Raw genomic sequence first — 12,737 nt, 5'->3', positions numbered from 1 at the left:
CTCTGTGTCGGCAGTCACTCGTCCATAATTGTATACCTACCTGTGGTGTTTATTTTTTTTTCTATCTTCTTCATACTAGTAGTAAACTTTAGGAGTCTGCAGTGCTGACAGTGTCCAGCAGGTCCATCATTATATAATATATACCTGTCCGGCTGCAGTAGTGATATATATATATTTTTTATATCATTATCATCCAGTCTATATTAGCAGCAGACGCAGTACGGTAGTCCACGGCTGTAGCTACCTCTGTGTCGGCAGTCGCTCGTCCATCCAAAAGTATACTAGTATCCATCCATCTCCATTGTTTACCTGAGGTGCCTTTTAGTTGTGCCTATTAAAATATGGAGAACAAAAATGTTGAGGTTCCAAAAATAGGGAAAGATCAAGATCGACTTCCACCTCGTGCTGAAGCTGCTGCCACTAGTCATGGCCGAGACGATGAAATGCCAGCAACGTCGTCTGCCAAGGCCGATGCCCAATGTCATAGTACAGATCATGTAAAATACAAAACACCAAATATCAGTAAAAAAAGGACTCAAAAATCTAAAATAAAATTGTCGGAGGAGAAGCGTAAACTTGCCAATATGCCATTTACCACACGGAGTGGCAAGGAACGGCTGAGGCCCTGGCCTATGTTCATGGCTAGTGGTTCAGCTTCACATGAGGATGGAAGCACTCAGCCTCTCGCTAGAAAAATGAAAAGACTCAAGCTGGCAAAAGCACAGCAAAGAACTGTGCGTTCTTCGAAATCACAAATCCACAAGGAGAGTCCAATTGTGTCGTTTGCGATGCCTGACCTTCCCAACACTGGACGTGAAGAGCATGCACCTTCCACCATTTGCACGCCCCCTGCAAGTGCTGGAAGGAGCACCCGCAGTCCAGTTCCTGATAGTCAGATTGAAGATGTCAGTGTTGAAGTACACCAGGATGAGGAGGATATGGGTGTTGCTGGCGCTGGGGAGGAAATTGACCAGGAGGATTCTGATGGTGAGGTGGTTTGTTTAAGTCAGGCACCCGGGGAGTTACCTGTTGTCCGTGGGAGGAATAGGGCCATTGACATGCCTGGTGAAAATACCAAAAAAATCAGCTCTTCGGTGTGGAAGTATTTCAACAGAAATGCGGACAACATTTGTCAAGCCGTGTGTTGCCTTTGTCAAGCTGTAATAAGTAGGGGTAAGGACGTTAACCACCTCGGAACATCCTCCCTTATACGTCACCTGCAGCGCATTCATCATAAGTCAGTGACAAGTTCAAAAACTTTGGGCGACAGCGGAAGCAGTCCACTGACCAGTAAATCCCTTCCTCTTGTAACCAAGCTCACGCAAACCACCCCACCAACTCCCTCAGTGTCAATTTCCTCCTTCCCCAGGAATGCCAATAGTCCTGCAGGCCATGTCACTGGCAATTCTGACGAGTCCTCTCCTGCCTGGGATTCCTCCGATGCATCCTTGCGTGTAACGCCTACTGCTGCTGGCGCTGCTGTTGTTGCTGCTGGGAGTCGATGGTCATCCCAGAGGGGAAGTCGTACTCGTAAGACCACTTTTACTACTTCCACCAAGCAATTGACTGTCCAACAGTCCTTTGCGAGGAAGATGAAATATCACAGCAGTCATCCTGCTGCAAAGCGGATAACTGAGGCCTTGGCATCCTGGGCGGTGAGAAACGTGGTTCCGGTATCCATCATTACTGCAGAGCCAACTAGAGACTTGTTGGAGGCACTGTGTCCCCGGTACCTAATACCATCTAGGTTCCATTTCTCTAGGCAGGCGATACCGAAAATGTACACAGACCTCAGAAAAAGACTCACCAGTGTCCTAAAAAATGCAGTTGTACCCAATGTCCACTTAACCACGGACATGTGGACAAGTGGAGCAGGGCAGGCTCAGGACTATATGACTGTGACAGCCCACTGGGTAGATGTATGGACTCCCGCCGCAAGAACAGCTGCGGCGGTACCAGTAGCAGCATCTCGCAAACGCCAACTCTTTCCTAGGCAGGCTACGCTTTGTATCACCGCTTTCCAGAATACGCACACAGCTAAAAACCTCTTACGGCAACTGAGGAAGATCATCGCAGAATGGCTTACCCCAATTGGACTCTCCTGTGGATTTGTGGCATCGGACAACGCCAGCAATATTGTGTGTGCATTAAATCTGGGCAAATTCCAGCACGTCCCATGTTTTGCACATACCTTGAATTTGGTGGTAAAGAATTATTTAAAAAACGAGAGGGGCGTGCAAGAGATGCTGTCGGTGGCCAGAAGAATTGCGGGACACTTTCTGCTTACAGGCACCACGTACAGAAGACTGGAGCACCACCAAAAACGCCTGAACCTGCCCTGCCATCATCTGAAGCAAGAAGTGGTAACGAGGTGGAATTCAACCCTCTATATGCTACAGAGGTTGGAGGAGCAGCAAAAGGCCATTCAAGCCTATACAACTGAGCACGATATAGGAGGTGGAATGCACCTGTCTCAAGCGCAGTGGAGAATGCTTTCAACGTTGTGCAAGGTTCTGCAACCTTTTGAACTTGCCACACGTGAAGTCAGTTCAGACACTGCCAGCCTGAGTCAGGTCATTCCCCTCATCAGGCTTTTGCAGAAGAAGCTGGAGACATTGAAGGAGGAGCTAACACAGAGCGATTCCGCTAGGCATGTGGGACTTGTGGATGGAGCCCTTAATTCGCTTAACAAGGATTCACGGGTGGTCAATCTGTTGAAATCAGAGCACTACATTTTGGCCACCGTGCTCGATCCTAGATTTAAAACCTACCTTGGATCTCTCTTTCCGGCAGACACAAGTCTGCTGGGGTTCAAAGAACTGCTGGTGACAAAATTGTCAAGTCAAGCGGAACGCGACCTGTCAACATCTCCTCCTTCACATTCTCCCGCAACTGGGGGTGCGAGGAAAAGGCTCAGAATTCCGAGCCCACCCTCTGGCGGTGATGCAGGGCAGTCTGGAGCGACTGCTGATGCTGACATCTGGTCCGGACTGAAGGACCTGACAATGATTACGGACATGTCGTCTACTGTCAGTGCATATGATTCTCTCCCCATTGAAAGAATGGTGGAGGATTATATGAGTGACCGCATCCAAGTAGGCACGTCAGACAGTCCGTACTTATACTGGCAGGAAAAAGAGGCAATTTGGAGGCCCTTGCACAAACTAGCTTTATTCTACCTAAGTTGCCCTCCCACAAGTGTGTACTACGAAAGAGTGTTTAGTGCAGCCGCTCACCTTGTCAGCAATCGGCGTACGAGGTTACATCCAGAAAATGTGGAGAAGATGATGTTCATTAAAATGAATTATAATCAATTCCTCCGTGGAGACATTGACCAGCAGCAATTGCCTCCACAAAGTACACAGGGAGCTGAGATGGTGGATTCCAGTGGGGACGAATTGATAATCTGTGAGGAGGGGGATGTACACGGTGATATATCGGAGGATGATGATGAGGTGGACATCTTGACTCTGTAGAGCCAGTTTGTGCAAGGAGAGATTAATTGCTTCTTTTTTGGTGGGGGTCCAAACCAACCCGTCATTTCAGTCACAGTCGTGTGGCAGACCCTGTCAATGAAATGATGGGTTGGTTAAAGTGTGCATGTCCTGTTTATACAACATAAGGGTGGGTGGGAGGGCCCAAGGACAATTCCATCTTGCACCTCTTTTTTCTTTCATTTTTCTTTGCGTCATGTGCTGTTTGGGGAGTAGTTTTTGGAAGGGCCATCCTGCGTGACACTGCAGTGACACTCCTAGATGGGCCAGGTGTTTGTGTCGGCCACTTGGGTCGCTTATCTTAGTCACACAGCTACCTCATTGCGCCTCTTTTTTTCTTCTTTGCGTCATGTGCTGTTTGGGGGGTGTTTTTTGGAAGGGCCATCCTGCGTGACACTGCAGTGCCACTCCTAGATGGGCCAGGTGTTTGTGTCGGCCACTTGGGTCGCTTATCTTAGTCACACAGCTACCTCATTGCGCCTCTTTTTTTCTTTGCGTCATGTGCTGTTTGGGGGTGTTTTTTGGAAGGGCCATCCTGCGTGACACTGCAGTGCCACTCCTAGATGGGCCAGGTGTTTGTGTCGGCCACTTGGGTCGCTTATCTTAGTCACACAGCTACCTCATTGCGCCTCTTTTTTTCTTTGCGTCATGTGCTGTTTGGGGGGTGTTTTTTGGAAGGGCCATCCTGCGTGACACTGCAGTGCCACTCCTAGATGGGCCAGGTGTTTGTGTCGGACACTAGGGTCGCTTATCTTAGTCACACAGCTACCTCATTGCGCCTCTTTTTTTTCTTCTTTGCGTCATGTGCTGTTTGGGGAGTAGTTTTTTGAAGGGCCATCCTGCGTGACACTGCAGTGCCACTCCTAGATGGGCCAGGTGTTTGTGTCGGCCACTTGGGTCGCTGAGCTTAGTCATCCAGCGACCTCGGTGCAAATTTTAGGACTAAAAATAATATTGTGAGGTGTTCAGAATAGACTGAAAATGAGTGGAAATTATGCTTATTGAGGTTAATAATACTTTGGGATCAAAATGACCCCCAAATTCTATGATTTAAGCTGTTTTTTTAGGGTTTTTTGAAAAAAACACCCGAATCCAAAACACACCCGAATCCGACAAAAAAAATTTGGTGAGGTTTTGCCAAAACGCGTTCGAACCCAAAACACGGCCGCGGAACCGAACCCAAAACCAAAACCCGAAAAATTTCCGGTGCTCATCACTAGAAATAATACCTGGATGTCCTGCTTCCTACCTCAGGCCGCTCACAATAGCGGCATGCTTCCTTCCTGTGTACTCGAACACTCACCATTCCCTGTGGTGAACAGTCTGCAGGGTAGCTGCTGAAAAGCAAGTATCCTTTTAATGTTTGTTTGCACTTTTTGAGAACACTAGCTACACAATAACAGGGAGATTGCTATACCAGAAAGAGAACCTCCAGTAGAGACAAATGGTTCTGTGCAGTTTCTATTCCCCTGTATCAGAGTCGTTGGCAAGTAAGCTTGCCTACTTAATAATTGTTCAAGAGGTCGTTGTAACAGATTATATATAAACTACACTTGGAGAAACATTCACAGCTGTGCCTTAATACACTATGCTTGAATTGTAGGACATGTATTCTGTCAGTATGTCATCGTCATAATACAAGTGACGTTTTAACTCCACATCTTATCAAGAGTACCCCGCTACAGCACCTCCTGCGCAGGCTATGCACGGTATATTACACCTACATCCTTCAGAATTTTTCATAACATAATATCGAACCGATTCCACCCAGACACAAGGAGGCATCATCCAAATGGACAGAGGCAATTATGCTGCTGCCTTTTTCCATTCCAGATTGACTAAAATTCTAGCTCTATATGGTCTATGCATTGTAAATGGCAACTTCTGGCGTCTATTATTTGAATATCCAGCGAGACTTTGTAGATGGGAAAGAAGTGTATTTCTATCGTTAATATTGTGGAACTGACTGTGACATTACGCTTCCCTTGAAAAGCAGCATGTTCATAAAGCTCGTTTCAGGAGTACTCTAGGTGGCCCTTAAAAGGGCCTTTTGTTAGCGTGTTTCGGGAAAGGAGATCAGCCAAAGAGAGGAGCCAGATCTTAACCTCCAAAACCATACAGAGTGCGGCCCTGGCGCTTGAGAGCATAGACCACATCCATAGCTGTGACAGTCTTCCTCTTGGCGTGCTCGGTGTAAGTGACGGCGTCCCGGATCACATTCTCTAGAAAGACCTTCAGCACCCCACGGGTCTCCTCGTAGATGAGGCCAGAAATGCGCTTCACGCCACCTCTGCGAGCGAGACGGCGAATGGCAGGCTTCGTGATGCCCTGGATGTTGTCCCGCAGCACCTTCCTGTGGCGCTTAGCGCCTCCTTTCCCGAGTCCCTTACCACCTTTGCCTCTTCCTGACATCTTCAAACAGCTTGCGAGTTGCAATCAGTAAGAATGAGCTGATCGCCTCACAGCTGCCCTTTATTAAGAGGAAGAGCGGACCTGGGTAGTCCGCCTTTTCTGACTTAGCACACCGCAATACAGTGGCAGCTTTCTCTTCGTCATCTCTATTCATTTCCGTGAACAGATATCTAATATAAATGTTTAAAAAAAATAATTGGATCCATTTGATCCCACATTTCGAGAGTAAAATGAGTATGGGTAAAATAGTAAAAGAAGGTCTTACACCTATAGCCAATTAACGAAAAGTAGTGACATTTCATTCTCCCTGAAATGATAAATAATATATTTTCCAAATACATATAGAGTGTTTATCGCTATTAAGTCGGACCCACACCAGCGCCTTGGGCTAGGAGGGCGATGCATCGGAATGGCCCAATGAGAGCCGAGCTAAATTCGGCGGGTCAAAACAAGTTAACCGGAGTGGACAATTCAAAACCCGGTAGGGGAACACTCCCCCAATGGCACGCCGCTTCTGAGGTGACCCTAGCTAAAAGTATTCCTGGCACCCAGGCTCGGTTCGCTTCGATCTCTAATTAGCGAGCGCCAGCGTATCAGCTATGTTCTCTCGCCGTCTTAAAATATTGTATATTAGGTGTAAATAATAATAGTATGTCAACTGGGTCAGCTGAACCGTACCTTAGAGCTCACCCACATTGCGACCCGGATCACTACTACTCCTCAAATAACCATTGAAGCGGTTTTTACAGCAACGAGCATCACTGGTACGTGTGCGCCTAAACGGGAATCCTATTTTGTGAGGTCATAATGGACTAGGTACAAGCAGGGGCACCGCAGTTTGCATCCCGTTGTTACTTTTGCAACGATATCATAGTATCTCGAAGACCGACTTTTAACCACCTGTTTATCAAGAATAAGTTGCTTAATAAGTCATCCTGCCTGAGATAGTAGCGATATTAACAAGGTAACAATCCAGTTTGTATCACTTGAACCAGACAGAAAATAATGTGCTAGTCACACAGCAACTACACGGGCAGTGTTTCTGCTGCGCTCTATTGCGTTTTAGAAGCCCTGGCATCTGTAGCTTTGACGAGTTCTGTAGAAACCTGATCTACATCTGGAACGTGTTTTACAGTACATGAGAGCGGAGAGAATGTCGCTGTGCACGCAGTAATCATCAACAGGGGGGTCTGTACTAGCTCGCACACTAGAGGGGAGTTCCCCAGCATCCGACTAACAAGATGCACATGTATAAGGAATGGAGAAACTACAACACAGCCTAGATTACTGTGATTCAGTCAAATTCAGGGAGACAGGACACAGCGCAAATAATAACAGTTACAGCCCGATTAGCGAGGAGGTGGGTGGCTCTTAAAAGAACCTTTGTGTTCGTGTGGGAGAGGAAGGGGAGATTACTTGGCGCTGGTGTACTTGGTGACGGCCTTGGTGCCCTCGGACACGGCGTGCTTGGCCAACTCTCCCGGCAGCAGCAGGCGTACGGCGGTCTGGATCTCCCGGGAGGTGATGGTGGAGCGCTTGTTGTAGTGAGCCAGGCGGGAAGCTTCCCCCGCAATGCGCTCAAAGATGTCATTGACAAAGGAGTTCATGATGCCCATAGCCTTGGAGGAGATGCCGGTGTCAGGGTGCACCTGCTTCAGCACCTTGTAGACGTAAATGGCGTAACTCTCCTTCCTGCTCTTTCTACGCTTCTTCCCATCCTTCTTCTGGGTCTTGGTTACGGCTTTCTTTGAGCCTTTCTTGGGCGCTGGAGCAGACTTTACTGGATCAGGCATTTTTACCACCCACTTGTCCTTTTACACAATGCAGAAAATGTGTGCGGTACAAAGCCCGGGGTTGCTGTATTTATAGGCAGCTTATGCAAACGAAGATTCACCGCTTCTGGTAACGCTATAGGGTAGAAGTGTCACGTGACACTGGGAGGTACCTAACACCCCCTTCACTACATATTGCGGATTGGTCTGTGGATAAACTTGAGCAGCATTGGTTCATTAGGAAGCAAACCAATCACAGAGCACGCGGTTGATCCTCTCTGAGTGTATATATAGGAGGAGGGCGGTATTACAGGCTCACATTTCCTCTCGGTTTGTTGTCGAAAGATACTCTTTGTTTTGTGAACTGAACATGTCCGGCAGAGGCAAACAAGGCGGCAAGACCCGGGCTAAGGCCAAGACTCGCTCATCCAGGGCCGGTCTCCAGTTCCCAGTCGGTCGCGTTCACCGTCTGCTGAGGAAAGGAAACTATGCTGAGCGAGTGGGAGCCGGTGCCCCGGTCTATCTGGCCGCGGTGCTGGAGTACCTGACGGCTGAGATCCTGGAGCTCGCCGGAAACGCCGCCCGCGACAACAAGAAGACCCGCATCATCCCCCGCCACCTGCAGCTGGCTGTGCGCAACGACGAAGAGCTCAACAAGCTGCTCGGTGGGGTGACCATCGCCCAGGGAGGCGTTCTGCCCAACATCCAGGCCGTGCTGCTGCCCAAGAAGACCGAGAGCCACAAACCGGCCAAGAGCAAGTAATGTGAGGCTGGCAGCTTCCACCACAGAAACAATGTACCCGGCACACAACACAAAGGCTCTTTTCAGAGCCACCCACATCTTCCCAGGAGAGCTGTGTGTACTGCCATTGCTTGTGTTGTAGCGATATCTGACGGGCTAGCCGCGCTTTCCTCTCCACATCCCGTCCATACAACCGCTAAAGGTATAAACGCTCCCTTACCCTTTAGGAGCCCTGGTCTGTTGTGGTGAAATCGAATGATAGTCTGAATATTCCCTTTGCAATATCTGCATGCTGCAAATGAGGCCCCTTCCGCTTATAGGAGTGGGAAGCTGATCCGTATAAAGTATATAGAGGGAGAAACCATAGTCTCTCTCCGTGTGACGTAACAAAGCTAGAATGAGAACAGCTGCATTAAATAAAATGATTTGACCATTGAAAAGTGAGAATAGCCTCTTATCCCTGCTGAAGAAAATAGGTTGTACAAGGGTATCTAGGCGGAACACTAGTAACGATGTACTGTCTGTGAAGCAGTCCGTCCAAATATTTAATTTTTGACAGTCAACATTCCATTATTCACTTTGCGGCTTGCTTATCGTATTATATATGTAAACTTCATAGATTTGGCCTGTCATTTGAAGCTGCTATGGGTGGAGAGCGGAGGATTCATCCGCATCCTGTTACTCCGACATTGAGGGGTGACTTATGCTGCAGCTCGTTTAGAAAGACTTGGTGGCTCTGAAAAGAGCCTTTGTGTTGTTGCGTGTATAGGAAGTGCCGAGTATCTATGCCCTCTCCCCTCGGATCCTGCGGGCCAGCTGGATGTCTTTGGGCATGATGGTCACCCTCTTGGCGTGGATGGCGCACAGGTTGGTGTCCTCGAAGAGCCCCACCAGATAAGCCTCGCTGGCCTCTTGCAGGGCCATGACGGCGGAGCTCTGGAAGCGCAGGTCAGTCTTGAAGTCCTGGGCGATCTCACGCACCAGACGCTGGAAGGGCAGCTTGCGGATCAGCAGCTCAGTGGACTTCTGGTAGCGGCGGATCTCCCGAAGAGCAACGGTCCCGGGTCGGTAACGGTGAGGCTTCTTTACACCGCCGGTAGCTGGGGCGCTCTTCCGGGCGGCTTTGGTCGCCAGCTGCTTGCGGGGAGCTTTGCCGCCAGTGGACTTACGCGCTGTTTGCTTGGTCCTGGCCATCTCTAACGTCTGTAGAATGAATGGATGGAGAGCTGACGTTCTACAGCTCTATTTATACACATTGCTGCCCTGTAATTAGGGGACTTAGAAACGCCTTTCAACCTGATTGGTTTAGACAAAACCTTGGATTTTTCAAAAAGACCGCCAAGAATTGGTTTCTCCTTTTTTTTCCCCATCTCAATTGTACTTGTAAAGTAGAAATATATACCCCCTTACATAGCATATTCTGAAGCTTTAGATTTGAGTATAATCAGATTTTCGGAATGTGTATTATACTAACATAAAAGAGTAAATACTATATATATATATATATATATATATATATATATATATATATACACAAGCTATAACTACTAATTCCAGGGAGATATTAATATATGACTGCAGTAAGAAAAGAAAAAAAAACACTCTGCATACTATTTGATCTAAAATAACAATCGTTTCATTATTAACCCATAAATACATATTATGTATTTTCTAGCATATAGTAAGTATGGTAGCTTTAAAATTGAGTATGAAAAGAACTTCTGCATGTGTGAAACGATTTGATACTAATGGGAGACAGTATTATAGCATGATACAATTGTAACTATCCTATTGAAACATTTGTGGATACAATCTGTGCACATGTATCCATTTAGACCACAAGCTAAACCTTATATGTCTGGGACATTGCATGAAGAAAATACAAGGCTACTGTAGATCTGGATTACATAAATGGGCAATTCTACTACTCAGTGGAAACTATGTAAAATAAATAAATAAATAAAACACAGAACTAAAGGACCTGCATGTACAGCCAATCGTGCATTGTCGTATTATAATCACTGAATTTGTATTTATGCACATGTATTTTATTGATATCCATTTTGCTTGTTCTTGGGGAGGAGGGAGGGGTCCAAAAAAACTACACTCTTAAAGAATTGAGAAAAAGTTATACTTATGATAATATAATAGAGTTTAGGCTCTTAAATGGGACCATAGGGATTTAAGGCCAATATATATTTACCATAGTTTATGTGAAGAAATAATAATAATTAAAAACAATCCTAATTCAATAATAATCTATCACCTCTTCTGATGGTGCAGCACGCCAACAATGTCTGCTCCAGAGTCCAACGTGAGTGTGCTACTACCCATGACTCCTCACTGTGCTATTACTTACCGCTGAGAAATAATTAGTAATATGGGGACATTTAATCAATGCACACATTCCATAGTAAGAAGGAGCAGGGCCTTTCTGCCTTTTTTTACTGGTTCTTTCCTTCTTTCTCTTTTTATACCATCCTTGGAGACGCAGAAAGCCACTGGTGTGGCACAGATCGAGTTCTGTGGTTTCCCTACTTGCTCTGGAGTTTCTTTGCAGACTCCCACTGCTCTAGAACCCTACTCCAGCCTGCCATCATTGGGTGGGGATGAGGTTCAGACCTTGATGGTACTTGCTGCTGGTCCACGCCCTTCAGTTAGCAGTCATCATCTCTGTTTGTCCATAACTCATGTCCATCCTCATTTGTCTTCCATTCCTCTACGGCGATCATCTTCTCTCAACACTGCTCTTGACCTGCCCTAGTCTATACCTGTGCTTTCCATCACTGGTCAATGCCGTTGAACTCTGGTCTGTTACTCTGCGTTGCCCTTCTCCTCACAAATTTGCATCCACAGTGGATCTCTGCTGACACAATGTTTCCCCAAGAGGTTCTGATGCTTCGGTCCGCAGCCGCCTCTTCTATACACCAGGCATTCCCAACCACGGTCCTCAAGACACACTAACAGTGCAGGTTTTAGTGATATCAAGGCTTCAGCACAGGTGACTTAATTAGTAGCTCAGTTATTTTGATTTAATCATCTGTGCTGCAGCCTGGATTTCACTAAAATCTGCACTGTTAGTGTGCCTTGAAGACCATGGTTGGGAATGCCTGCTCTGGACATTCAGCCTTGTGGTCTCGGTGCATCTTTCTCCTGCTGTCCGTCAGTGACGTTCACAGCTGAAGCTGCAGCACCTGCTTTTATCACGGTAGTACATTTACAAAGTAAGATTAGTTGAACCTGTGCTCCTCGGGTGACTGTTGTCTCTCTTCTTATTCTGCAAACTTCATCAGTTAAATTTACTCCCCAGAATTATTGTGTGCACATATGTCTATCATCCATTTATATGCCTAAATCATCGGACTATTATGTACTTTCTTGAAAATGGCATCCACTGCTTTTATTCTGCAATTAGTACTTGCCATGTAATGATTCTTCTTCTCCTCCTCCTTCTCCTCCTCCTCCTCCTCACACCTGTGCACCTGCTAGGTTTCCCATTGCCATCCTAAACCCTTCACCTATTTATCCTCGTTTCATCCATTCCTCTCACCTAGCACTATTACAAGTGGTCTCTCTAATTATCCCCCTAATGATCCCTAATATTCCTACTTTTTCCCTCTAATTATACAAATATTCATAATGATTCCACATGGGAGGAATAGAAGTATTCCTCTTATAGAGCTCCGATGTCCTCTTTTAAAAATGCCAAAGTCTCATACTTTGGCATTTTTAAAAGAGGACTCGTAATGTGAACAGATTTTTAAAAGAGAACTCGTAATGGGAACAGATCACCATAGCCCTCACTCTGACACACCGATCTTGCATAAATGTACATTCATGTCTGTATGGGTAATTTCATAAACATTTGGGGAAAATGCCACCAACATTCTACACGTCGGGGAGAATCTCAGACAGGCAGGGTTAACCTGTGGCTGACTATGCTGGGTATCTCTCTTTTGTCACAGTAACTAGAGTTCCTAAACAAGACTGCCAATACGCTGTGGGGCAACCTGCCTGTGCTAGCCACCCGGGTGTACAGGAGCCCAACCATCACCTTTATGTCTTTGAAAATGCTGCCACCCCTGCACAGACTGAGCCCCAGATCACCTTCGTTACATGTAGTGCCAGGGGGACAGAAAAATGCCCCAATCAGACGTTTTAGCCTCGCAGAAAAGTACAGATGTGTTACATGCTGGACAGATCCAGCCAGGTGTAAGTAAGCTGACAGCGGCTATTCCTGGCTCTCTTTGCAGCGCCTTGGCTAGCAATGGCCGTGTAGGCTTAGGGGAGACCTTGGAGTACTGGTGTGGTGCAGAG

General features: G+C 46.7%; 4 protein-coding genes across 4 annotated transcripts; 1 reads left to right on the top strand and 3 right to left on the bottom strand.

The window, feature by feature from the left end:
- Positions 1–5,594: 5,594 nt before the first annotated feature.
- Positions 5,595–5,906, bottom strand: LOC134934390 (histone H4). The gene has a single exon (XM_063929837.1). It carries the CDS (start codon positions 5,904–5,906, stop codon positions 5,595–5,597), a length of 312 nt encoding a protein of 103 aa, XP_063785907.1.
- Positions 5,907–7,292: 1,386 nt separating this feature from the next.
- Positions 7,293–7,699, bottom strand: LOC134936518 (histone H2B 1.1-like). The gene has a single exon (XM_063931586.1). It carries the CDS (start codon positions 7,697–7,699, stop codon positions 7,319–7,321), a length of 381 nt encoding a protein of 126 aa, XP_063787656.1. The 3' UTR covers positions 7,293–7,318.
- A 349-nt stretch (positions 7,700–8,048) lies between these two features.
- LOC134936517 (histone H2A type 1-like) lies at positions 8,049–8,509 on the top strand. The gene has a single exon (XM_063931585.1). It carries the CDS (start codon positions 8,049–8,051, stop codon positions 8,439–8,441), a length of 393 nt encoding a protein of 130 aa, XP_063787655.1. The 3' UTR covers positions 8,442–8,509.
- Positions 8,510–9,203: 694 nt separating this feature from the next.
- Positions 9,204–9,614, bottom strand: LOC134936514 (histone H3). The gene has a single exon (XM_063931583.1). It carries the CDS (start codon positions 9,612–9,614, stop codon positions 9,204–9,206), a length of 411 nt encoding a protein of 136 aa, XP_063787653.1.
- Positions 9,615–12,737: the final 3,123 nt, after the last annotated feature.

Source organism: Pseudophryne corroboree, chromosome 6 (assembly GCF_028390025.1).
Source record: "Pseudophryne corroboree isolate aPseCor3 chromosome 6, aPseCor3.hap2, whole genome shotgun sequence".
Lineage (NCBI taxonomy): Eukaryota > Metazoa > Chordata > Amphibia > Anura > Myobatrachidae > Pseudophryne > Pseudophryne corroboree.
Note: the sequence above shows the minus strand (reverse complement) of the source record. Positions and strands in the feature narration are given on the sequence as shown.